The sequence below is a fragment of the Peromyscus maniculatus genome, chromosome 10 (assembly GCF_049852395.1).
Source record: "Peromyscus maniculatus bairdii isolate BWxNUB_F1_BW_parent chromosome 10, HU_Pman_BW_mat_3.1, whole genome shotgun sequence".
Classification (NCBI taxonomy): Eukaryota; Metazoa; Chordata; class Mammalia; order Rodentia; family Cricetidae; genus Peromyscus; species Peromyscus maniculatus.
The window spans coordinates 62486355-62514252 of NC_134861.1; the positions used below are offsets into that span (position 1 = coordinate 62486355).

General features: G+C 44.8%; 1 protein-coding gene across 18 annotated transcripts in view; it reads left to right on the plus strand.

The window, feature by feature from the left end:
- Nucleotides 1–27898, plus strand: part of Limch1 (LIM and calponin homology domains 1) — a 325160-nt gene that overhangs the window by 94645 nt on the left and 202617 nt on the right. For all 18 annotated transcript variants that reach the window (XM_015993475.3, XM_006974628.4, XM_076546389.1 and 15 more), the window contains exon 2: nucleotides 26881–26951. In XM_015993475.3, the coding sequence (XP_015848961.1) occupies nucleotides 26881–26951 (71 nt within the window). The remainder of the gene's footprint in view (nucleotides 1–26880; nucleotides 26952–27898) is intronic.

Genomic DNA, 27898 nt, shown 5'->3' on the forward strand with positions numbered 1-27898 from the left:
TTAACAGCAGGCACCCGTCTCTCGTGGGTATCCCTGTTACGGGAAAGGCAGCTTTGAGCATCAACATGGCACCAATCTTAATGACCTCGGGATGGGGATCCTGGGTAGGGCCCAGGATCTTGTATCATCTGAAACTGAGCCTTGCCATTCCCTGCTTCAACACTTCTTACCTCCCAGAGGTCCCAAAGGGAGTTATATACGAGGAGAAAGAGCTCAGAGGAGTTCAGTCTCCTCCCTCCTCCTCCCCCGTCACCATGAGGCTCTTTCCCCAATCTCTACTGAGTGCTTGAGATCTGAACAGGGTATCTAAGTGTCAACTGCATAAGATCTAGTCACGACCGTGATCCTCCGAAACACCATTTTTACGACACACCCACATTCATAGAACAGCCTGAGTCTGTAGCAGAGACTATATGACCTGTGTTTAGGGTTCAAAACGAGAAAGTGAGAGCAGTTTTATAGTCGCTCCCTCTGCCAGTGATTCTGTGATCAAAGGCTGGAATCCGGAATGAGGACATTTACAGGAATCTGCTGCCGACTGTGAGCTTGTGTGTAGCAGGTGTCTCCCAGGACGTGTGCACTGGCTTCCCCACACAAGACCGCTGCCCCACACCAGCCCCCCCCCCACTTCTTTGCTGTGCCATCTTCTGGAAGCACATAGTAGATGATGTCACCTCCTGCCCAGCACGGCCGGAGCCATCGCATGTCTTTCAGTTGGCCATGCTTTTGCTGGTCTCCTCCAGGGGTGGGGCCGAGTTCTCCTTGCTTCTTGAACCCCTCCTTCCTGCCTTTCCCCCTCACTTCCTGCAGACGTTTCCTCCACCGGCCTTCCGTCCAGCACTTCTCTTTTCTCATGCTTTTCTTCCTTCCTAATTCAGATCTCAGCGCTGGCGTGGATCAAGTCTGCTTATTCTGTGCTCTCCCCACACAGGATAGCTTCCTTCCTGGAACTTACCAACAGCGGCTGTGGTACAGTTAGGTACCAACCCACTCTCTTCTTGCTCCGTGCCTCCCTGCTGCGTTTCTCGTGAACACAATCTCCTCCCATGGTACCGCCACATAAACGTTTATCGAATCAGTGAATGTCCTGGAGTGTAAGTATACTTCCTGGGCCACCGTGGAAGACCAGGAACATCTCCACCATCTTGCAGGAGTTTGAACTTTGTGGTGCATTGCCTCTCTTCTGTCCCTCCTGAGAGCCATGTCTAGCTTTTTTTTTTAATGTAGTTTTTAGGTATGAGTACTCTATCTGCACATATGCTTGCATGCCAGAAGAGGGCATCAGATCTCATTACACATGGTTGTGAGCTACCATGTGGTTGCTGGGAATTGAACTCGGGACCTCTGAAAGAGCAGCCTGTGATTAACCACTGAGCCATGTCTCCAGTACCCTACCCCTGCCCTACCGAGTCTGGCTTTTAGTGCATTCAAATCCTCAAACTTGTAGACCCTTTCTGGAGACTACTGCACTCCTGGTCAGCAACTGCAAAGCAAGGAATTCTCCTAGGTGCATTTCCCAGTCTTTCTGCTAATGTCATTAAAAAAATTCTTGGCAGGGTAAAGGTTCTGTCTCTGTCTCTCTCTGTCTCTCTCTTTCTCTCTGTGTGCTATAGGTAAGCTAGAGGTCAACATTGGGCATCATGCACCTTACTTTTTATTAATTAATTTTTTGTGGTGTGTGTGTGTGTGTTATATGTATGTGTCGTATGAGTGTGTGTGTATTCATGACCAGAAGAGGATATTGAGTATCCTGCTCTACCACTTTCTACCTTGTTCATTTGAGACTGACTTTCTTACTGAACTTGGAACCAGGGTGATGGTCAAGAAGTCCTAGCGATCATCCTTCCTCTAACCCCTTTACCCCCAGTGCTGGGGTGACAGGCATGTGTACGATCACACCAAGCTTTTCATGTGGGTGCTGGGAAGTGAACTATGGATCTCATATGTATTAGTCAGGGTTTGTAGAGGAACCGATAGAATGACTCTATAAAAAGGAGATTTATTAGGTTGCTTACATGATCCAATCTGGCCGTCCAACCATGACTGGCTGCACATGGCACAGTCTGAAAACCTGGTAGCTGCGTAGTCCACAAGGCTGGCTACCTCAGCAGTCCTCATCTGGTGCTTCCTGCCTGTAGGATTCCTGGAGAGCCAGCTGGCTTCTGTCCGTGTCAGAAGGGCTAAAGGAAGGAGCTGGGCTGCCATGATCTTAGCCAAGAATGACCCTAGCAGTTCTGCAAGGCAACAGGGGAGATGAGCTCATGGCAAGGTGTGAATAGGGTGGATGAGATGAGGTGGCAAGGTGTGAATAAGAGAGAGCAAGGCGTGAACAGGGTGGGTGATAGAGCAAGGTGTAAATGAGTAGGTGACCTTCCCCACACGACAGGAAGGCAACTCAAAGGTAAAAAGCAAAACCTTTTGGGACTTTCTTTCATCTAGTGGCTACCAGAAAGCGCCACCCACATGTAGGGTGGGTCTTCTCACTTTCCATAACTGACCAAGGAAATCCCTTGCAGGTTTGCCCGTTACATTGGAGTTGATTTGTCATCAGTCAAGGTGACAACCAGGATTAACCATTTTATCCTGTTCTCGCAGCAAGCACTTTCACGCACTGAGCCCTATCTTCGGCTCCCACTTTGTTTTTGAGACAGCATCTCTCCTCATCCCGGAGCTTGTCAAAAGGGCTAGATTAGCTGGCTTGTGAGCCCCAGGGATCCACCTGTCACTGCCTCCTCAGCACTGAGATCACAACTGCATCTGCCTTAAAAAACAAACAAACAAACAAACAAACAAACATGAATTCAGGTCCAGCAAACACACTACCAACTTAGCTCTTTTCCCAGCTCCAGGTCCCTAAAGTTGCTTACTTTGGGCATTCATTGATTCTTTTCTGTTAGCACGCTAAAAGCCCGAGAGCCGGTCTCCTCGGAGTGGCTCCCAGCTGTCTCATGCTTGCTTATAAATGAGAAGTTGTAGTCGGAAAGTTTCTCCATCCATCCTGCCCGGCCCTGTGTCCCGCAGCTGCTTATACAGGAATCATTCAGAGGCTTTTATTAGTTCCCAATTGCATGGCCTCTGGCAGGCTTCTTGCTAGCTAGCTCTTATAACTTAACCCATTTCTATTAGTCTATAAGTTGCTATGTGGCCATGGCATTACTGGTCTCCTGGCATCTTGCTGCTCCTTCCACAGTGGCAGCTGGTATCTCCCTCTCCTCTCCTTTCTTCTTCTTCTTCTTCTTCTTCTTCTTCTTCTTCTTCTTCTTCTTCTTCTTCTTCTTCTTCTTCTTCTTCTTCTTCTCCTCCTCCTCCTCCTCCTCCTCCTCCTCCTCCTCCTCCTCCTCCTCCTCCTCCTCCTCCTTCTTCTTCCTGTCTATGTGCTTGTATTTCCTGCCTGACTCTAAGCTGCCTTGCCATAGGCCAATGCAGCTTTATTTATCAGCCAATCAGAGCAACACATATTCACAGCATATAGAAAGACATCCCACAGCAAGAAGCCTCTTAATGGACTTTGAACTGATGGTGCCCTTGACCTCTGCTGCTGGAAGGCCAGGGAGGTCCAGAATTCTCTTGGCCAGATGACCATCCTCAAAGAATTGCTGCTCCGTTTATTACTGGCTTATTTCACTTAGAGCAGTATCCTCATGGTTCATGCACATTGTATGTCAGAATTCCCTTCCTTTTTAAAGATGAGTCATTCATTGTGTAAGTATATACGTTGAAAAGTATTTGCCTTCTGTCTTTTGGCATTGTGAGCCACACAGCTGTGAACATGAGCGTATCAAGTCTCTTTGAGCCCATTATATTCCCTTTTAACTTGATACATCTCTTATCTTGTCTAAGGAAAGTCAGATCTAGAGCCTGGTCCTCAATATTCTCACATAAGACATGCTACTGATGGGAGGTCAGTGATCAATAATTATTGTCTAACCTTCCTCTGTACCAGAAAACAGAATAGTCTGCAGCATGAACTCGGAAACCCAATAATACTCACCTTTGTTCATCACTGTATAGTGATTGATTCCTACCACGCCCTACTCAGCATGTCATGAGTCACATTCTAAACACTGCACTTCTTGATGCTTGTCAGTGCTTAAAAAAAAAAAATCTTCATTTTTTTCCCCCTGTTTTTCAGAGTCAAGTGACAGCTCTCTGGGACGCTAATAGTATAACATAGTAAGCTTAACGCTAAAACTTACGAGCTTTTATTATTTTTATGGATCTGAATCACATTGGGTTCAATTATGTAACGTGGGGCTGGGGTTACACTTCAGTTGTAAAGTGCTCACCTAGCATGTGAGAGAAGCTGGCTTCACTCTCCAGTATCACACACAAAACAACAACAACAACGACCCTACTCCCTAAACAAACAAAACCATCCAGAAAACAAAACAAAGCTCTAAAATCCAAGAAACTCTATGAAGTGGAAAATTTTCTTTAATTCTGTTTTTTTTAAATCTTCTTTCTCTTCTCCCTTCTGTAGTTCATTTAGTAGTAAAATATTGACCTGATCCAAAATGGCTTGAAGACATTCATTACCTTCAGTTTATTTCATTTAATGTGACCATTCACCGATTGTATCATAAAGATATTGTGTCTGTTTACAGAATGCTTCCCTGCGCTATCTGGAGGGGTTTCCTAGAAAATGGTACTTAGATCACATGACTTTTATATAATCTAAGAAATTATAAACCCAACATTTAGAGTGAGCGTGGCAGCCTTGCATTACCAGGCATCTAGCTTCCTCACGTTCTGGAGTCTGGGATCACTCCAGACAGCATTGGGAGTGCTCCTGGCTTTTATGTCTTCCTTCCAGCTGTTATTTGACCAGAGTGTGCTGTATAACAATATTCCTAGGGAGATACGAACAGATGTCTCCTCACTCAGGTAGGGGAATTGACAACAGACCAAAGTCAGGATACCAGCGAAGTCCAGCTTGGTAAACCAGTGAGTTTTATTGCAGCTACCAAGAGGCTTATGGGTGAAGCTTTACTTACAGGAGCAGGACTGACTCAAAGACAGCCTCATCACTAAAGAACACCCCAGCATAGGTGACAACTCATGAAAGTTGGCTCTCAGGGGCACACCGCACAGCCTGCAGGAAGTTCAACATATCGATACATGTCCATTCCAGGTGCCTCAGTTGGTCTGAGCCTCTCCCAGTCAGCTTAGCTCATTCCTGCTTCTTTCAGAGAGTTCAGCTTATCTGAGAGTGTGTCTCAGCAGTCATCCCTACCCCTTCTGTATGCCTGAGGAGGGAGGAGCTTAGTGAATCTGATCAGTTTCAGGGACTTCTTAGAGCCATTAAGTTGTACACTTCCTGAGTCATAACCTAAGCTTTCCCGTAGGGTGAAATGTTTCATCCTCCCTTAGATCACCCTGTTGTTTCGCCCTCTTTTAAACGTCCTGCACCTTAAGAAGCTTCCCTCCAAGACAGATGGTTTCATATCACAGAGATTGCTATCTAACAGTGGCGCCGTTCAGTTTTCTAACTCTGGACTTCTATCTATTTGGGAACATTTGTGAAACTCAGTTGTAGATAGCCTTGTTTGTTTGTTTGTTTGTTTGTTTGTTTGTTTTGAGACAGGATCTCGTGTATCCTAGGCTGGAGTGGAGTTTACAAGCAGTGCATATAGAAGTGTGCCACCACATCCCATTTATCTGGTGTTCAAGATTATTTTTAGGGCTTTGTCTTTCACAGGTAAACATGTGAACAGTCATGCCCTCAGCCTAAGAGTCTTTCTTTATTTTTAACGATGGATTTTTTTTTTATGTCTATGAGTGCCTTTCCTGCATGTATAAAAGCATACCACATGTGATCCTGGTGCCCAAGGAGGTCAGAAGAGAGCATCGAATCCTCTGGAACTGGAATTAAAGATGGTTGTGAGCCACCATATGAGTCCTAGGAAGTGAACCTGGGTCTCTTACAAGAGCAGCAAGTGCTCTTAACTACTGAGCTGTCTTTCCAGACTCAGGAAAGTCTTGCTCTTAACAAGCTGAAAAAGGTTTCCTTACTTTAGAAAATTCCAAGCTAGGTGTTTATACTGGTGTGCTTAAAATTTATTTTATTATGTTTTATTTTGTGTGTGTGTGTGTATTTGTGTACACACACACGCACATGCATGCCAGCACATGCTACAATGCATGTGTGGAGGTCAAAGGACAACTTGCAGTCAGTTCTTTTTTCCACTGTTTGAGTTTTGGGGATCTAAACTCTGGTCATCTGCATTGGTGGCAAGCACCTTTACCTGCTGAGTCCTCTCGCTGGCCCTATCCTGGTGGTTTTAAGGCTCTTCTTCTGAAAATACTAAGCAGGGGATTTTTCTTCACGACTCCTGAAAAACAGTGCAATGGATGCCTTTTGCTATGGTATTTGAAAGGATGTCACAGATGTTTGTGACATGAGGGTCATCCCTTCCATCCTTAGGGGGTGAAGATCACATGTTTTACGAGGTGAGAAGTCAGGAAGTTATACTTCTTAGAACCTGGACACTAATATCTTTAAGCCACCACCTCACAATGGAAACAAAACCACACATTTGAATGACCGGCTCTTTTCTACAGTGCACTTTCTTCGTGGAAAAATGGGCTCTTGCGTCCCTCCAGAATACATAATTGCACAACCAGCCTGTGTCCGTCACCCTGTGTCTGCCTCTCTCTTTAATCCAGTAATAGATTTCCGAAGCCTTTGAAGTGTCGTTCATTCCCTGGAATGTCCCATCAATCAGTGCGCTCATGTCCTTGTCAAAATGAGAGATGAAGGTGACTCTGAATGTGGGCGGCCAGCCATGCTTGCAGCCATAGGCACTCTTCACAAGTGTCCAAGGCCTGGCTGGGGACACATTCCTGGAGAGCTCTCCTTTAGTTTTAATAACCTGTGTCATGATTGTGTTGCCGCTACTTTTGTGAAATGTGTAACTAGTCTTCTCTTTAAACACAGTTCCAGCCGAGCAGTGGTGGCGCACGCCTTTAATCCCAGCACTTGGGAGGTAGAGGCAGGCGGATCTCTGTGAGTTCAAGGCCAGCCTGGACTACAGAGCGAGATCCAGGACAGGCACCAAAACTACACAGAGAAATCCTGTATTGAAAAACAAACAAACAAACAAACAAACAAACAAACAAACACAGTTCCAGGATTTTGTGCTGTCGGAGAACAGCCACAAAGCTGTCGAGGTTCTTGAAAAGGAGCTGAAGGGTGGATGGAAGAGTGGACCATCGTGTGGGCAGCCCATTCATGTCCCCTGCCCGCATTTCAGCTCATTACGCCTCTCTCCCTCTTCTCCCCCCCCCCCCCCCCCCCCCCCCCCCCCGCCCCGAGCTTCCAACTTGATTCCCCATTTCTCACTCTCAGCTGATGACTTCTCAAAGTAGTGTGTGATTCATCTTCCTAGCATGGACATGACCCTAGCCCTCCATCTTGTATAACCTTATGTATCAAGCTTTCTTGTCGGACTATCTTAGGACCACCAGCCCACAAATAGTGACCCGGAGACTTCTTATTAATTATGAAAGCTTGGCCTTAGCTTAGACTTTCCCCCAACTAGCTTATAACTTAATTAACCCTTATTTTTTTAAAATCTACTTTCTGCCACATGGCTCAGTTACCTCTTCTTAGTCTGGCACATCTGACTTGCTCCAAGTCTGCTGGAGAAATCCACATGCCTAGATTCCTCCTCCTTGTTGCTCTGTCTGCCCAGAAGTCCCGCCTATTCTCTCCTGCCTAGCTGTTGACCATTTAGCTCTTTAAGCCAATTATAAGGCGCCTTAGGCAGACACACATCTTTACAGTGTAAGCAAATATTCTGCACCACCCTTATGTTCTGCTTTCTTTGCTTTGTAAGAAACGACCTCTCTGCTCACATCTAAGCTTTGACCTTGGCCCGGGAGCTGTGCCAGTTCAGTAGAACAATCAGGCGTCTGCCTCTGTGTCATTCCTTCGCACGCTTCCTAGCCGAGCTTCCCGTCTTTTCTCCTCCTGTGAAGTGGACTCTCCGTGCCTTCCCTCCTTAATCTCTGATCCTCTGCTCTCATCCTCCCATTCTGTAGAAGTTGCTCATGTCAAGGTTTCCTGTATCTTTTATCCCGGCCCAACAGAAAACATCCAGTTCACACCCAACACAGCTTTCTGCTTTATCAGAGCATGAACTAACTTTCTTTTTTCAAATAGTTCGCGCTCGCTCTCATGCTCGCTCTCTGGGCTCCCACAACATTCTCGTTATTGCCTCTTAACTCATCAAGAACTCTTACTCTCCTTTACTGGACCATCTTTTTTCTCACTGACTGAGTTGCTGCTTATCTCCCAAGGTTCAGTCCTTAGGCATTGCGTGAATAGTTTCACCTAGTGGTGATCACATTCAGGTGTCCATGTTCAGCTCCACCCCTTCCTGTGCTAATGAGTGCATCCAGTGCTCAGTGTTGCCATAGAGATGTGTCTTTGGCATTATCAAGCCTTGATAGGAAGAAATATGGCTAAATATGTCCTTCTAAATTTGTTCCTCTTGAAGTCTTCTCCATTAATAGATTATAGAAACTTGTACCTACCTGTTCCTCATTGTGAAAACACAAGAGTACTTCTCCTGGTTAATGTCTCACATCAGGCCAGTCCACATGAAAATACTTTAGCCTCTAGCTTCAGAATAAACCTGTGTATCTACTTACTTTTCACTGACCATCTGTTTCCCCAACAGTCCAAGTTACCATCTTTTCCCCTAGTCAACACTCTGTGTCCTTACTGGTTTTTCTCTCTTTAGTATTCCTCTCCTCCTCCTTGCAAGTCAATTCTCTATATATTGGCTAGACTCATTTTTTTTAAATAATGCTGCTGATCAAACCATAGCCTTCTCTGCTCAAAACTTGCTTTTCAATGGCTTTGAACAGCTTAAGAAAAGTCCAGAGTGCTTATCGGGACTCATTCACACCTCATCTGCCTCTCTGACTTTGGCTAGGTATTGATTGGCAATTTGCACTGGCTCCATTCCAGCCACCCTGGGCTTTTGCTTTTCCAGACACTCTATGATCATACCCACCTCTGGGCATTGAATTTGCATTTTTCTGCCCAGAATGTTCTTCCCATACAAGGGAGTGTTGCTTCTTGTATTCATTCGTGTCTCTGATTGCCTGTCATTCCTTAGACAAGATGTTCTGATACAAAACTCCCCAAATAGAGGTCCACTCTACCATTCTCTGCCCTGCTCTTGATTTATTTATACCTCTCATCACTGTCTAATGCTGTATAATATCATCTGTCTTAGCTACTAGATGTCATGGCGCAGGTTCAGGAACCACATCCCTGGTGTCCAGAACAGTGCCAGGAATATCAATAATATGTACAGTAAATAATTGATGAATAAATCAGTCTACTCCAGGGCAGAGGGACAGAAAGACAAATAGTAGCAATAATTCAAATTGCCTTTTCAAAAATTATACCTTTGGCCATGTGCAGTTTCAGTTAACACCCAGATACATAATCTTGTCTTTTTTTTTTTTTTTAATCTGTGAGGTCAACACTATGATTCCTTGCCCCGACACTCCATTTAGCAGGTAAAGACAGAACTGCATCACAGATGTATAAGTTCATTTCTTCTGATTAATGGGCATGTCCGTGTTAGCTTCTCATCACTAGGGAAAGTACCTGAGATAAACTAAGGGTGGAAATAGCATAAGATAAGAGGTTTCAGTACATCGGTGGCCGGCACCAGGGCTTGTTGCCTTGTGGCAAGGCAGAAACATCACAGCAGAAGAGCATGGAGGAGGATCATCTCACTGTAGCTAGGGAGCAGAGAAAGTGAGGAAGGGAGCCGGGACAAGACATTCCTTCAGCCCCACACCCCAAGTGACCATCTCCTGCACCTGGGCCTCATCTTCCAGTCTCATCACTTCCCAACAATGCCATAATACAATGCCATCACTGCCATTAATACATTGATGAGGCCAGAGTCCTCAAGATCCATCCCATCACTTCCCCAAAGCCCTGCTTCTGAACATGGCGTTGTGATCAAGCTTTCGACACAGAAGCCTTTGACGGTTCTCCCAAACTTTAATAGTAGGAGTCAAGCCCAAATCTCCTAACTATAAGAACTACCTTATTTCATGTGTGAGAGACAATGAATGCTCCTGGAGGGACAGTTAATTTGGCCTTGATTATCCATACTCCATATCCAGGAGTATGGATAATATGTGCCATAGGAAAATATTACAGTACTTGAATATGGAGTTGGAGATAAATAAAGAGCAAAGGCATTCCTGATGTGACAAACGGCATGAGTGAATGCAGAGGCACACATCTGTGTGGCGAACTCATAAAAGATGTAGACCCACACAGCAGATTTCTCAATCTGCTAGGTAGTCTAAAAGTTGCAGCTTGAGCTGTGGAGAGTGAGAGACATTAGAAGAATGTCTGAATCAACGTTGCTTTGCAAATAAGTATGAGCAAGGATTCCTTGGTGTGGCCAGCAGCACAGAGAGGGGTGGCCAAGGGTGCAGGATGAGACCCTGGGTTGGAAGGCCTCATTCAGGAAGAGAGCTGATTCAGACTTGGAGGTGGCAAAGGGGGTGCGGAGGCCTGTGCAGACCTGGGGACTCCCAGCACTCAGAGAATTGTACTTGTCTGACGGTGCCAAGCTTTCCAAAGCAACACGTGACATAGAGGCAGAAAAGAATTTAGTTTGGGGGTTAGGTTGCTAAAATTATCGAAGTAGTCATTATGTGGGAAACAATAGAAATTGTGCAACAGCGATAGATCTTAAATCCGACTGATGAGTGCATTTTTCTCTATTGTGTGTTCACTCCATCTTCAGTACTTTTGGGGAGAATCAAACCCAAGTCCTTATATGTATGCTCGGCAACCATGCTAACAGAAACAAGTAAGCCAGCATTTAATTTGTGCACATAGAATTTTATTTCTGTTTTATGTAATATTTATAGTTATGTATAATTATGTATGATTTTATTTATGTACTATTTATTTAGTCACAATGCTGGGGATAGAACCCAGCACCTAATGCATGCTAGGGAGGCTCTCTGCTACTGAACTTTATCCCCAGCACATGCAGTACCGTCTGTGTGTGTTGAGTGCAAGTGTGTGCATATAGTGTGCAGGTACATCCATGTGTCTGTAGCACAAATTCTAATTCGTCTTTATAATTAAAAACTTGGAGTCAGATATCGGGGTAAATGCTGAAAGATCAGAGTAGTAAAGGAGCAGCCACTAGAGAGACTTCTTACCTCTGCTGAATCCTCAGACTAAAAGGGGCCAAGCTCCTGTCTCCACCCTGCCTTAATCACTTCCTGTTTCCTCCTCCCAAGTGCTGGGATTAAAGCTGTGTGCCTCCCAAGTACTGGGATCAAAGGCATGTGATTCCAAGTGCTGGGATTAAAGGTGTGTGACGCCACTGCCTGGCCTCTAGTGGCTAGCTCTGCACTCTGAAATCCAAGCAAGTTTTATTTGTTAGAGCACACACAAAATATCACCACGTGTGTAAGTGTGGAGACCAGAGGTGGATGTCCATTAATTCCTTCAATTGTTCCCTACCGTATTTATTGAGACAGGGTCTCTCAGTGAATCTGAAGCCCTAGTTTTAGTTAGACTGGCTGGCCTGTGAGCTCTAGGGCTCTGTGTGCTTCTGTCCCAGTGCGTGGTTACAGATGCACACCACCGTACCCAGCTTTCACGTGGGTGCTGAGGATCACATCTCAGGTCCTTATGCTGGAGCAGCTAGTTCTTTAATCACTGAATCATCATCTCCTCAGCCCGGTTCTTTCTTAATAAACACTTGTGTATCGTTTACAAAGTTGTCATGACTGTACCTGCCCCCTTATGGGGACGTGAGGCTACCCTGCATCCACGGTAAAGCTTTCAGAAGCTGACTCACCCTACACTGGTTTTTTAATAAATGTTCTAGGAGGCTGGAAAAAGCTGGGTGGAACAATGCTTGATATTTCAAAGCAAGCACTTGAAAGTCTATTTCTGCCTAGTAGTAATAGGATCTCCGAAGTTCCAGAATTATTTTTGAATTGCTTTGCTGGCTCTGGGAGGCCCAGCTACCCCAGATCCGTATGCTGCTGGTAAGGATACGGCTGTAATGGCTTTTACACCTGGCATTTGATGGACATCTTTTAGGGAATTACTTACTCAAATTCCTGAGAAACACTTTGTGTTATTCCTCCTTGAGGCTGACCAGACAGATTGACTTCACCTACCTGTGTCTAATGTCAGTGATCTGACAGCTGTGTTTTTAAATTACGTTTCACATGAAAAAGTCAAATATATGTGTGTGAGCGTTGCTAGGCAGCCTGCGATCTGAATTTCATGACATGGATTCAGCCGTGTGCTTTTATCTAGGGAGTGTTCCTGGGCTTGTGTGTTCCCTTCCTGCCTCACCCGTCACAAATCCCTGTGTTAGGGAAGACTTCTCTCTTTAATGCCTGCCCGCCTCTCACATGCCTGTTTGATGCCTTTGAACATCATGTGGTTTTCTTTCTTGAACTTTGCTATAAACTGAATAACTTACATGGGATGTATTTTGGGGTGGGGGTGGGGGTGGGGGTGAGGGGAAGTGGGGTTCAAGACAAGGTTTCTCTGTGTAGCTCTGGCTGTCCTGGAACTCACTCTGTAGACCGGGCTGGCCCCAGACTCAGAGCTTTGCCTGCCTCTGCCTTCTCTCAGTGCTGGGATTAAAGGCATGTGCCACCACCACCAGCAGCTGGGATGTATGTGTTTCAAGTTTATTTATTTATTGTGCCGCAGCCTGTGTGTGGAGTTAAGAGGACCACTTGCAGGAAGATAGCTCTTTCCCTTTCACCTAGTGGGTCGGAGGGATTGAACTCCCATTGTAAGGTTTGGTAGCTATCACACCTGCCCACAGTGAAGCTTTCAAAAGTTCTTGATGCCTGAGATCATTTGCTCAGGGCAAGCAGAGCTGTGGGCAGTTGTTGACTCTTCTCCAAACCTTGGTTTTCAGTATCCCCTCTTTGATTTTTAAACCTCGGTGACTGTCTTAATCTGTTTTCTGTTTTAATGGCAGAAGGCCTAGCCTGGGAATGACCATGAACTAGGGAAAGTATAAAGAACAGAATTTCATTTCTCACAGTTCTGGAGTCCAAGTGAATGGTCCTGGTGTCTGTTGGGACCCCATGCTGTATCGTTACATACATGAGGGCATGTATGTAATGTATGTAAGGACATGCAGACATGGGAAAAGCGGATGAGAGAGAGCAGGCCTCCCAAGAAGCCCACTTTCAGGTAACTAACACATTCATGATGGAAGAAACTTCTGAACCTGATTACTTCTTAGAGATCCCACCCCCAAATACTCTCAGAAGAGCAATTCCATTTCAGCATGACCTTTGGGGGGCATTCAAACCTCAGCAATGGCATGTTTCCTTTTAAAACAAATAGCGTATGTGCCCAAGACAACAGGGGTTCCACAGCACTTATGGGGGGCCCTCTTCACCCATCATGCTGTGAGTTCATTAGCTCTTCAGAAAACCAGAAGTCCCTGAGCAGATAGATCTACAGAGCACTGGCCCCAGCCAGCCCAAAGACTAGCCTTGAAAAGGGGGTCTTGGGTTGACAGACTGGGAAACACTGCTTTTTTACTTTATTGGAAGATCCCATGAACATGCTGTCAGCACGGAGTTGAAAAATTAAACACAGCATTCCCCAAACTTATTTGGCCATGGATCCCTCCCCCCATCAAATCTCTCTCAGTCCCACGGAGCCTGGGATCCTGTAAAACACACATTGGGCAATGCTGCTGTAAGCATTTTTTCTCATAAGGAGTCGGAAAATCAGTGTGAAGGCCAATTGCTATGAAACGATAATTTAATCCGGTTTAAGACAGGATGGGAAGAAGAGTATTACCTTTGCACTTTCACCCCAGTCTCCAGGGTCTGCAAGAGGTCAGCTCTGTGAATCTCAGTGAGTGTGAATCACCAAGGGCCTGCTGCTAGTGCCAGGAGTGTGTATGTGGGGGGCAAAAGTTGTGTGTTCCGTGAACCCCACATCCATCCATTCAGATATTGGGCCTGTCTGTCTTGCTTTAGACTTGCCCTTGGGTACCATAGCATATCCAGAGACAGAGAGCAGGCAACAGTTTACCAAAGAGAGAGTAAACCCTTCTCCACACACACCCCCCAACTCTGTGTCACTCAGCAGCATGAGGCAGGCTTTCCTGGTCCTTCAAGCCTACCTAGCGGTGTCATAAAGAGCACAGAGTTTGGACAGAATACACATTTACCTTTGAAGTCGGATGTGTTTGCCCCTTTTTTCTAAATGTTCAGCTGTTTTTTAACAACCTGGTTAACTGCCTGCAAATTACTCAGTTCAAATCCAGTATACCCTAGAATGGATTGGGGACAATTATTAGCTTTATTATAAGTTTCTCCTATATTGGCGACAGAAGAAATGTGTTTTTAAGCTACAAGCATCTAGATGTTCATATGGTTATGTGCTTTGTTTTTAATCGTTATCTGGCTAAGTGTCTCCAGTGTCATGGTTATTCAGAAACTATCAGACAGAACGTTACTTACAAGTTAGCTCCTTGTCCTGCAATGTAAAGAACACAAAATGGTGAGTTTACTGTGTGGATCTGGGGTCAGCTCAGGGGGCTGAGGAGAGGACTGTACCTATTTTTTCCCCGGCTTTTTACTCAGTGACATTATGCTGAGGTTAAATAAAGCCATGGTGGAAAGGACGTTTACACCATGTTAGTTGATAACTGCTATATACCAGGAGTCTTCCATCCTCTGAGAAAGCTGGTGTTTGGTGGAACACTGTGGGTCCTAGGCTGACCCTCAGACTGACTTAAGTTGTGCATCCTTGCCTGAAACGCTTGGGACAGAAGTGCTTCTAATCCGCCCCCCCCCCCCCGATTTGGAATACCTGTATATACCTAGTGTGAGACCCAAGTCTAAACATAAAATTCATGTATGTCTCATGCACACCTACACATAGCTTTAAGGTAATTTTATGCAGCATTTTTTAGTGTCCTGACATTTTGACTATGACCCATCACATGAGAACAAGTTGGAAGCTTTCTCGTTGTGCCTTTGGGCACACCAACAATTTGGGGTTTGGGATCATTTCAGATGATGGATACTCAACTTTGTAGAGTCAGATGCCTTTATAACTGTGTCCCTTTATAACTGTAACTAAAAGGCCTTTTACACTGTTTACCTTTTAATCTGTTAACAGAAATTTACCCCTTGGTGAAATGTACAGTGGTGTGTGGGCACAAAGTCCTAGTATTTATTTGTCAGTTAAACATAGACCTCACCAATTAGGTTCCTTAAGCATGGCCTGCTTGTGTCCTCTTTATAAATCATTCTTTTTTGTTTTGTTTTGTTTTTCGAGACAGGATTTCTCTGTGTAGTTTTGCACCTTTCCTGGATCTCACGCTGTAGACCAGGCTGGCCTCGAACTCACAGAGATCCACCTGCCTCTGCCTCCCAAGTGCTGGGATTAAGGCATGCGCCACCACCGCCCGGCTGCTTGTGTCATCCTTAATTTCACTGCTGTGGCATAATACTGCATTATGACCAAACAGTTCTTTGTGCTAGAGATGAGCCTCCTTCCTCCTTGGCATGGGCATTATTGGGCATGGAGGTAAGACGAGCCAAATTCAGTGATGGATCTATATTCATTTGGCTTCGTGGAAGCCAAGATGGGTGTTTTTTTTACTGGGGCGGCTGACACCTCACTGCTGACTCAGTGAGACTCGGTGTTGGATGGTGATTCAGTGGGTTTGGATTACCATCTGCTATTTTTATCACAAAGCAGCCAAGAGCACAGATTTCCTGCCATAATAACATTATTTGCAGGTTTAAAGGACCAGTGGAATGTTGAGTGGCGGCGCATGCCTTTAATCCCAGCACTTGGCAGGCAGAGGCAGGCGGATCTCTGTGAGTTCAAGGCCAGCCTGGTCTACAGAGAGAGTTCCAGGTCAGCCAGGGCTACACAGAGATACCTTGTCTAGAAAAACAACAACAACAACAACAACAACAACAACAACAACAACAACAACAACAACAACAACAGAACCATTGAAAGATGAGCAGAGAGCTCCCTTGTTCTGTAAACGTCAAAGAAGCATTTTGCCTACCTTCCTCCATACCCTCCATTAATGGTTAGTTATTTTTCATGACACAGGATCTATTTGTGTAAAGGTTTATTCAAGATGGATTATTAGATACCTGTTACGATTTTTTCAAAAGGCAGAGTTAAAAATCTAGCAACACCACAAAGCCTTTTATTTTTTCGTCCCTATGATATTGAGGAAATGAATGATGAGAACTCACATATTTTAGTATGTTTCTGAATGTAGGGCTTTATTTTCCTACTCCTCACTTTGAGGAAAAGGCAGTGTAATGAAGGAAAAAGTTGACAAGAACAGTCTCATCAGCATAGCCTGATGGCTAGGAGCATGGGTCAGGAGTCAGACCACCCTGCCTATTATCCTCTGCCGCCTGCTAGCCCTAGGAAATTAGACAATTTGTTTAATGGTCTGTAGTTCAGTTTCTTTAGCCTGCAGCAGGGATAATGATAACACTTGCACTGGGGCTCTTGCTAACAACTGAGTGAATATCAGAAGAAAGATCTCGGCATGAACAGACCCTGTGGGTCCTCCCTCAGCAGTGGTTTAATAAGCGTTAGCGAGGCAGGACTTTCAGGAGAGGTTGCGTGGTTAGGCAAAGGCGACTGAAGCTAATGAACCTCACCATCTCCTCCGTGGACCGCCCTTGTCCAGGGTCTCATCTGTATAACGAGCCAGCGTGGTTGTGACCACGACACATGTGCTAAGGGGCCGGTGAGTTAATTTAGTGGAAGATACCATTGCCGTTGCTATCATTTCAAAGGCAAGAGGCTGGGGTGGTGGTGGGCTCAGAAAAGTCTGTGATGGATACAGAGGAATCTTAGAGAAATGAAGAGTATACCAGAAGCCCATTGGAATTATGGGTAGAGCCCCATTTCCTTGACTCTGGGCCTTTCTTCCGCAATATTGACTAGGTGTTAGTAGACAGTTGTATAATTCAAACAAAAGATAAAGTAATAGAATATTTGAATAAAGTGCTCTCTGGTCACACCAACCTAAGTGCCCACCTGGAGCCACTTGAATGCCAGGCTCTTCAAAACAGTGTGATTTATTTCACAAACGAAATAGTGCATTAGTTTCTTTGCCCAGTATTCAGATTTTTATTTTAAAATACATTGTGGGGTAGGCATGGGTGGATTGCAGCCACTGAATCAGCAGTTGATGCTATAGTTCAGTATGGCTTGTCACCCTGTGTTACCTCAGGACTCTCCCAATAGGAAGGCCTGTAGCAGCTCCTTAACGCCATGAGCCCAAATAAACCTCTTTTCTTCACAAAGGGTTCTGCCTCTTGCATTTCATTACTGTTGCATAAAATTAACTAATACACATATGTAGAAAAATCACATAAACAAATACACAGCCTGGTTAATGATTGAATGACTTCCTTTATTGTAATGACTTCCCAAATTAAAAAAAAATGGAATCTTTATACCTTAGAAATATCTTCTGCAATCCTTTCCTCTTTTCTCAAACTCAGTCTCCTCAGTGTGTGTGTGTGTATGTATGTGTGTGTGTGTGTGTGATGTGAAGTGTGTGTGTGTGTGTGTGTGTGTGTGTGTGTGTGTGTGTGATGTGCCTATGTGTGTGATGTGTATGTGTTCCTGTGTGTGGAGACCAGAGGTGAACTTTGAGCGTCAGTTCCCTAGGAGCCCATCCATCTTGTTTTTTGAGACAGAGTCTGTCACCGGGTCCTGGGACTCATTGATTAAGTCAGGCTGGCTGGCTGGTGCACTCCAACTGTCTTGTCTCTTCAGCACTGAGATTATGGGCGTGTACCCTCAAGCCCGGCTTGTTACATGAGTGCCAGGGATCAAAGCCAGCCCCTCCTGCTTGCCGTACTTTGCCTGCAACTCTGTCTCCCTGGCCTCACTCATTTTCAGTTGGTTGCTTCAGAGCTGTCCCTAGATATTTCATTACTCAAGTCCATCCTAAAATAAAAAAGGCTACTTACATTACTATGCTTTTATTCTGAGTCTCCCGCCACCGCCATGTTTTATTTTCATTTGGTAATCCAATAACTTGTTTGGGTGAATTCTAGCCATTTTCTAGTTTGGCTTTGATGCCGTTTTCTGTGCCGGGTACTGGCAGTGTCCACCAGTTTTGTGGTTGCTTTGGATCCTTAGCCGAGAATTATTCCATTATTAGAATATCAAATAGTGAAATCGATCACTTCTTCGGAGAGCTCTAGAGTGGCTACGGGACTGTGTGTCCTTGGCAGAGCCTCGGGTTCTTGTTCTTTGCCCGACGTCAGGAAGCCCAGGTGCTGACCCCTTCTTCCTCCCCATCGTCACCGTGTCAGTGGCTGGCGGGGCCAGTTCTGGGCTGTGACCCAGGGCGTGAGCGGGTTGACACAAATGTGGTGACTAATAGTGAGCTGGCAAACGACTGTCCTGAAACATGGAAACCACCCCTGGAGATGATCGAGGAGGCCCCGATGGGTTGTTGAATGGCCACTTGGCTTGGGTACTGCTAATGTACTTTTCACCCTAGAACCCAAACAGCATGTCATTGTCAACATTTTAAAACATGTGGAAGGGAAGGGAGGAGGAAAGGAGGAAGAAAGGGAGAAGGAAAGGAGAAAGAAAGGGAGGAGAGGAGAAAGGCAAAGAGAGGGAGAGAGAGAGAGAGAGAGAGAACATGAAGGGAGGGAGGAGGGAGGGGAAGAAGGGAGATTTGCAGCGGGGAGGCTCCTAGAAACCCGCGTGCCAACCGTCAGATCTCAGTGGCGATTGACATTTCTGCGTTTAGTTCATACACATCCATCAACACTCAGCATTTCTTCCAGTACTCTCAAAAGAAAGGACAGGCATCAGCTATCTTCCTTCTCTAAAGATCTGAGCACATGCCTAGAGAAGGGCTTCCTCCTAGGTATCCATTATCACTTCAGGAGTGGACAGCGATGACGAATGTCCTTAAGTGACACCCCAGTTGTGCCCCAGATGTCACCCATGGGGCTCTTCTCAACCATTGTCTTGCAAGGAGATACACATTACATTTTGCCACGATGTTCTTCAGACTCTTGTTTATGAATAACGACCTTTCCTGTTTCCTTCATGACAAGGACCTTTTTCTATTGATAAGTCTGATTTTCTTATAAAATGTATTTTTTTTTTATTTTCCTCCAGGATTTGTGTGACTGCTTCTTTATGGTCTCCTTTAGTTCTGTCAATATGCTTGGGGACTCTCTCATCGTCTTCCTGGCCTGATTTTGTGCCCAGCACCCACAAAACCCTGACCTCAGCAGAGTTGCGTTTCCGGATACAAATGGTAGCCCCTGACCTCAGGCACTCTAGTTGTGGATTTCCTTCCTCTTAAATGTGAAGTTGGAGAAACCAAACCATGAGAGAACTAGCGTTTTACCCACTTCAGAAGCATGAAATGCCCCTCGGGGCAGCATCCACCCTGATTTCTGACCTTCCACAACTGAGTAAAACAGGCTCCTTTTAAAGACCCTGCAGCAGGCTCCGTGAATGATGCCTGCCCTCAGCTCCTGGGCCTCAGCCCTGCGGTCTGCACCCAAATCTGCCTAATGCAGTGGCTTTCTGCTTCCCTGTGCTGAGAACGAAGTGACAGGTTAGGCGAATTTAGCCCAGAACTGCAATGTTTGCTGAAGGAACCACACAATGCCCAGGAAAAAAATAACCATGGCTTCACGAGCTCCCACGAGACAGCATGCTTAGCTCACAACACCCTCCTGGCCCAGTTTCTTTCTGGAATCTTCTTTCCCTTCAATCTGTCACCGGGGCTTTCGGCTTTGGTGGAACTCCTTATGTGTGTTGTCTGTCTTTCTCTTCAAGCTTCTGCCAACCTCTCTTACGAGGAAGGGCAGCTTGAGAATGTGCACACACAGTCAGCGGAACCCACGCACACGTGTCCGCATTGACCCATTTTCTGGGTCCAGATCATACAATGGTTAGATCAGAGGACTGAACGCTCCCAGGGTGCTTTAGAACATCAGCTGTATTCTTAATTAGATTTTTTTTTTGTAGGCTCTGTCAATCTGTGGCTATAAACAGCGCCTTCTGGTTTTCCGATGACACGATGATAATATAAATGGATCTTGCAGATTGCATTTTATTATCCTCCATATTAAGCACTCAGAGCTTGTGCTAGTGGGAATCGTGGTCTGGTAATGCTGATGAAATAACTTCAGCCTTGGACTTCTGTGCTGTTTTTCTGCCAAGTCAAACCGAGTCAATGTAAGGAGCTGTTAGCATTGAGCAAAGTGTAGCTGTCTCAGTGGTCAGGGAGGCGTCAGGACTGTGCACACAGTGTGGTGGGGCCGGGATGAAAGGGGACCTGTCACTTTAGCTGCTGACTGGCCCACATAACCTTGAATGAGTCACTTGATTTGTAGGATGTCATTTTTCTCACCTGTCATGTGAAAAGCCTTTATTTTATTTTTCTGTAATAGGCTTTAATCTGGTGTGAGGTGGGGGTCTGGGTGGGACTTCAGAAAGATCTCAGGATGCAGTGTGGGCGATGATTTGAGGAAGGCCCTGTCGGTGGACACTGCAGTTGTATTGCTTACAGAAAAGTCAGGTCTGGAATCTATTTTGGAAAGACTACTTGGCTCTTCCTGGTGGTTTGAATTCCTCTCTGTGTTATTAGAGGAGGTGATGCCATTCACTAATGCAAAGACCAGAGATGGATGGAGTTGGATTGGTGGACAGAAATCAAGATTTTGTAACAGTCTCAAATGTGATATTTATATATATGAGGTACCCAAGAGGAGATGTTTAATGAGAAATTGAATATTTGATTTGGGACTTGAAGGGCCCAGAACCATGTATAAAAATGCATGAATTCTCCTCATCCATAAGACATGAAAGACAGGACTAGAAAGAATTACAATTACCTGGGGATGTGATGGGGAGGGAGGGCACAGGAAGAGAAGAAAGGGGAAGTGAGAGGAGAGGGAAAGGCTGTTTGATACGTTCCAGCTAATGAGGTAGAAATCCTTAATGCAGTGGAAAGGTGTATTTATTTAACGAGGCGGAAAGAAAACCGGGAGAACGAAGTGGCGGGGAAGCATAGGAAAAGTAATGGATCTCAGAAGGATGGAGCTGTTGGCTCATGCTGCTCAGTCATCGATTAAGATCATAGGGGGGGGAATCTTTGCATGAGGCAGTATAGCAATATTTGTGTACATCAGAGAGCCAGGGAACACTACTTCTCTTAAGATCGGGGAAGAAGGGTTGGGGATTTAGCTCAGTCAAGGCCCTGGGTTCGATCCTCAGCTCAAAAAAAAAGATCAGGGAAGAAAATAACTGCACAGGACTATTAAAAAAAAAAAGCAATAGCCATGTGTAGGTGGACACTTATGAAATGTCTTGCAAGAGGCCTTGGCAGTGGGGCCAAGGTGCTCCATGGTGGCGGGTAAGAGACAGAGATGCCATGCAGACGGCGCTCAGTGGGGAGTTTTATTTGGTGGGGGGGGGAAGAGAGTGGGAAAAGAGAAATAGAAAGATGGGAAGAGACGGGGGAGAGGGAGAGAGGAAAGGGGGTCTTGTTATTTTGATCTCATCCCTTCTACAGGGCCTAGCTAAACACGTATTCAGGAAATAATAGATTGGTTGGTTGCTAATTCTTCCTTAAGTGAATATGATTAATTTTTGTTTACAAAACACACCCTTAAAACTTTGGTTTGACTTTCTAACAATCTCATAAAAGGTTTATTTCTGAGGGAAAAAAGTGAAAAGTAAGAATTTTATTCTGCTTTATCTTGTAATTTCAGCACAAAATATGCAGAGATGCTCCAGTTAATTAAGTCAGGTAGGATCAGAAGAGCTGGAGGCATAATGAGGTAAAGTTTCTCCATGAATGAAGGAGTGTGGTTTTATCGTTAACAAGGTGTGAGAGGAAATCATAGCCTCTTGAAAAAGACCTGCTATTACAGAACTTGAGGAAAATCTTTACGTCTCTTAAACACTAAGTGAAAATCTACTCAACCTTACGTGTGTTTCGCTTGAATCAGGGAGCATTATTTTGTCAGCAAACAGAATCTCTTCTTCAGAAGGCCAGGAGTGATCACTCATTCTTGTAATCTCAAAATTTGGAAGTTAGAAGCAGGACCATCTTTTAAAGCTTGAGGCCAGCCTAGGCTACATAGTGAGTTTCTGGCTAGCTATGTGGCAAAATCCTGTCTCCAAACAAGTAAGTCAGGGGCAGAGAGGTGGCTCATGGTTAAGAGTGCCTCTTGCTCTTGCAGAGGACCTGGAATGAATTCCCAGCACCCACATGGTGGCTCACATGATGATGTAACATCTGTAACCCCTGCTCTAGGGGATCTGACTTCTGCAGGCACCAGGCACTCACATGGTTCATGTACATACATGCAGGCAAAACATTCATACACATAAAGTAATTAAAAAAAACTCAAATCAAAATAACATATCAAAAAATCCTCTGCTTATATCATTGTACTAAGAATTGTGAACATTTATTGAAAATGCTCTTTAGACCCATAGTTTGTTTGTGGTTTCCTTTCCAAAATCTACAAAAGATTCATGAAAATGTTTTTGAAATACTATTTGCATACATGGTAATGATCAGGCTGGAAGACCAACTCTTGGCAGCCTTTGGCTGTTCATCGCAGTTCCATAATAACAATGGTAACAAAGCAATTAACAGACTGTAGGGCTGTGATATACAGCGTGTTACATTATAAACACATCGTAAAAATGTTGCCGTGGAGCTGTGTGGTTTGCTCTTGGAGTCTGGCTTCTCCATATTTCAGAATTCGCATGATTCAGATCAGAGGCAGGGGCGTAGACAAATTCAGAATTACCTTTGAGCTCCATGGACAGGAAATCGGATACAGATGAGCTTCCTCAATAATTGCTTGCACCGAACAGTGCGGTGACATGTTACAATGTCCTTGGCTTCTGCTTTTGTTTAATTATGGAGGCAGATCAAAGCTTTTCTTTTCCTGGAAAATCAGGTTTTGGTAAATTAAGTATTCAGTGACTTGTCCTCTGCCTGGTCCTCCAACAAATATTGTGGTTAGTAATTAAAGTGGATTGACCCTGAGCATAAAGCAGGGAGGATTTGTTACAGGCGTTCCCTGAAGGTTAGCCAGGGGATAGCTGATGACTTATGGCCATCCTAAGAATTTCTGAGGAGTCCCTTGAATGGAGAGATGTGTTGGGGATCACCCTTGATAAGACAGTGGTGGTCAGTAGTTTTTGTCCATGTATTCTGGCATTCTAACATGTTCTCACCTGCACCCACCCAATGCATGCGTTTGTGTGTGTGTGTGTGTGTGTGTGTGTGTGTGTGTGTGTGTGTGTGTCTGTGTCTGTGTCTGTGTCTGTGTCTGTGTCTGTGTCTGTGTCTGTGTGTGTGTGTTGAACACCATTAGGAAACTATGGGACTTGGCTTCTACAATGATGCCTGAGGTTCAGAGTCACTGGTGGGGTGCCTGCTTGGAATAGATGGGAGGCCAGGTGGAAGCCATTGGGCCAGCTTTCAGAGTCTCCATCAGACATGTTCAATCCATGACCTGTGGGCCATGTGTGGCTTAGGATAGTTAAAATAGTGACCCAACACAAAATCACAACTTAAAGTCTTATATCGTGACTTCTCTTTTTTAAAACTTGACTGTGAGTGTTCTGTTGGAAGCTCCACTTCAGGCCCTACCCACCCCCCCAACCCTGCCCCTCAGAAAGCCCACCAAGTGGCAGTTCCTTCCCTGGAGCTGCTCAAGACCACGCCTACAGGGTATTTAAACTCCGGTCCATAGACCTGCCATGTGATTTCTATTCCTTCCTTCCTTCCTTCCTTCCTTCCTTCCTTCCTTCCTTCCTTCCTTCCTTCCTTCCTTCCTTCCTTCCTTCCTTCCTTCCTTCCCCCAAGATCACTTGAGAGTGCTTTGCTCAGATTAAACCAGGTTTTATTAATTCGACCTGATTTGGCTTACTTCATGGGCAGAGAAACCTGTTACCGGGGATTTAAAATACTTACCAGTGAGGTTCTGAAGTGTGAACTTCATAGTTGGCAGCACCATGTTACAGTGTCAAAAGGCTGGACATGGCTGACGGATGGAGGAGGGCAGTGGCTTGGAGACGGGTAGCGCAGTGGAGGAAGTGAGGTCTGGGTCTGCGTTCTAAAGGGGGAGTAAAGAGTTGTTAAGGGGTGTGCTCGATGTGGAAGAACGGGTTTGGTGCGGCTTTGTCAGTTCGGGCTGGACAGCGGTGAGGAGGAAGTCGGTGGGTGAGGAGCTGTAGGGGTGGGAACTTCGGAGAGTGCTCTTGACCATCCTGCTACTTCTGCCTGCTGGGTCCTGAATCTTCCTGAGCCTGGGCTTTCTTCATGGATACCCTGTAACCTAAGGCCTCACCTCAGGCAGACACACACACACACACACACACACACACACACACACACAGAGTCTCTCTCTCTCTCTCACACACACACACAATCACACACACACACAAGGTCACACATGGTCTCTCTCTTACACACATACACACATACACACACACACACCCAAGGTCACATACACAGTCTCACACACACATAAGGTCACACATACAAGTCACATACACGGTCTCTCTCTCTCTCTCTCTCTCTCTCTCTCTCTCTCTCTCTCTCTCTCTCTCACACACACACACACACACACACACACACACACAAGGGCACACACACAAGGTCTCACTACATAGCCCTGGCTAACCTGGAACTCACTGTATAGAACTAGCCTGGCCTTGAACTCATAGAGATCCACTTGCCTCTGCCTCCCAAGTTCTAGGATGCCGCTACACTCAGGATCTCTTAAGAGCTTGGCTGAGCTTCCTCGTGTCTTCGGAAAGTGGTCATGGAATGATGACAGGGCTGGTACCTTGTTGGCAAGATTGCTAAGAACCCTTAATCAGCTGGCATCCAGGTAGAGGTTGGAAGGGCCTGAGCCATGACACTTAGTTCCCTACAAATGGACGTTTGTTAATGGCAGTTAATCTTAATGATGATGACTGACGTCGTCATGATTAGAAATCTTTGTAGTCAGAATACAAAATGTGAGCCATCGTAAACACATCATAGAGGTACGTTTTTAAAAATTGTCGGGATGAGTTGGTTCTGAATTAGATTGTTTCTTCTGTAACTATCAGGTGCAGCCTAGCAACGAGCCTTTGAGCCCTGCTGTTTTCTTTATGGGGGGTTGTTTGTTTCTCTGTTGGATGAATTGTCCTTGCATCAGGAATTTTATCAGCACAATCTAAGCTACTTCATTTATCGGTACAAACTTATTAATAATAGTCCCTCGTCATCGTGCTTTTAGTATTTTTTTTTCTCTGCAGTGATGTCATTGGCCATGTCTGAGTCTGGTAATTTGTATCCTCTTTCCCTTTTGGCTGTCTGTGTCCTCCAGTCCTGCTTCTGTATTTTTGTCCATGTTTTGTTATGATACCCTTAGTTTAAAAACATTTGAGGAGATTCCACAGATATTTTGCTGTTAAGTTAGAATTTAATCATTTTGTGGTCAGAGCATACACTTGATAAAGGCTTTTAAGTGTATTGAGAATTGTTTTATGACCTAGAATTTGGTCTGGCTTGGTAAACGTTGGAGGGTGGAATATTCTAGAAATAACAATTGGACCAGTTGGGTCCATAGTGTTATTCATGTGTTCTATATCATTATTAATTTATCTATTATTAAAGAAAAATATTTAAATCTCCGACTCCACTTATAATCTGTCTTTCCTCTCTTTGTAAACCTATCTGCTTTGGTTTGTGTATTTTAAAGTTTTTTTTAACTATAATGAAATACATTAATGTTCAAGATTATGATGTCTTTGTTGGTGAATTAACCGACCCCTTATTATGAAAGCGTTTTCTCCATCCGTGCTATTATTTTCTGTTCTTTGCTTTCTCCAATACTAGTGTGACTGGCCCAGCTTTCCTGTGACTCCTGTTAGTACACAACTTCCCATTTAAACAGCACATTTGTAGGTAGCTCAGTGTTGACTCAACTTCTGAATCAGCCTGGGAACCTCTGTATTGTAAGTGGGGACTCTGGGACCACGCTCACTTAACGTGACTATCTATGGACATAGTGCTGAGTCTTCATCTTCCGGTGTGTTCTCTCTGTTCTCTACCCTCTTCCCTCCCCTCCCTCCTCCTTTATCTCCGTTTTCATTGTTGGAATATTTTTTATGGCTCCATTTCCCTCCTTCTTGCGGCTTCTTAGACATACTTCTGTTTTTGCATAGTAGAGGTTTCCTTAGGGCACGTTACAGACACATCTACCTGGTATATTTCAGGTTGGGCCTTTGTATGTAGAGAATGAACAAACCAAACAGTGAGTACCTTGTGCCCCAGCCAACGGTTGCTGGCAGCCAGCGACACCATGAATGTCCCTGTACTGTCATTTATGCATGTTGGTTTAATCTCCAGTCACGGTGTTAGTCTCCTGAGGCGAGGGTCTACAGACTCTCCTTCCCTGACTGCCAATGCTTTAGTACACAGGGTCTTTGTCCTTGGGCAGTACTTCCTATTTGCTGCTAGTTATTTTTTATGTTGAGAGAGGCACTGTGACCTTGCCTTCACTGTGGTTGAACCCCCAAAGTAGCACTATTATCAGTAAGAACAGACACTTCATGGTCTAAGTTTATCTCACCTGATCCACGCAAAACCACACGTGGGAAGGAAACTCAAGGCTAACAGATTTTCCCATTCCTGGAATGTCATGGGTTTTTCAGGCCTCTTGAGTTTTGTTTTTTTTTTTAAATATTGAACTTCCTGGTTATAAAAAGAAAAACTTACACTCTTGTTTCCTCTTCTTCTTTTCCAGCAAGTCACTGGCCGAAGTTTTGGTGACAAAGACTTCCGGACAGGGCTAGAAAATGGGATCCTTCTTTGCGAGTGAGTAGCCCTTCCTTTTATTCTAGGAATGTCCTGAATATTATTCAGTTTGTCTGTAAAACTTCCAGTGGAGTATGTTTTTTTTCTTTTTCTTTTATTTATTTACTTTTTTTTTTTTTTTTTTTTTTTAAATAGGGTCTATCATGTAGCTCTGCTGGCCTAGCACTCACCATATAGATCAGGATACCCTTGTACTCATGGAAATCTGCCTACCTCTGCCTCCCAAATCTGGCCTCCAGCCCTTTATTTTTGATTGAGTCACAGTTTGAATCTGTGTGGCTTAGGAGGAACCCCTAGGATAGGCAGGGGCCACACATGGAGAGTGAGCCTCCGTGTGCAAAGGGAGTGGCAGGCACTATAGTCATTGCAAATTAGATGGAGAAATAGGACCCGTAGGTAGGACCCAGCTCCCAGTAATTCCATTGCGTAGGAACTTGTGCCCCAGTAGTTGTGAAGACGCAGGGCTGACTGTGCTACAAGTGAACACAGTGTTTCCGTAAACTCAAGGCATCCAAACAGCAGGCGGGGATGTGTTCTTCACTAGCCCTACTGTGTGCAGATGTTGGGTACACTGAGCTTGTGTTGTTGATAGAGTTCCAGCGTAGACAGTGATGGCAGTGTCTGTTGTATTTGGAGCAGGGGTCTGTCATAGAGCCGTTCTGCGACAGTAGAATTAGGAGCTTTTTAGAAAGTGGCTTTAGTCACAAAATAATCCAGAGCATTGATATTTACGGATATATATGGACTTAAACTTTAAACCAAGACTTCAGATTTTAAATGTATTTAATAGACTGTATAATTTTGATACTGGTTTCCATTTTAGTGAAAAGTAACTGACATTGTGTTGGCTAGTCTTATATCTAGCTTGACACAAGCTAGAGTTATCTGAAAGGAGGAAACCTCAATTGAGAAAATGACTCCATAAGATCAGGCTGAAAGGCATTTTC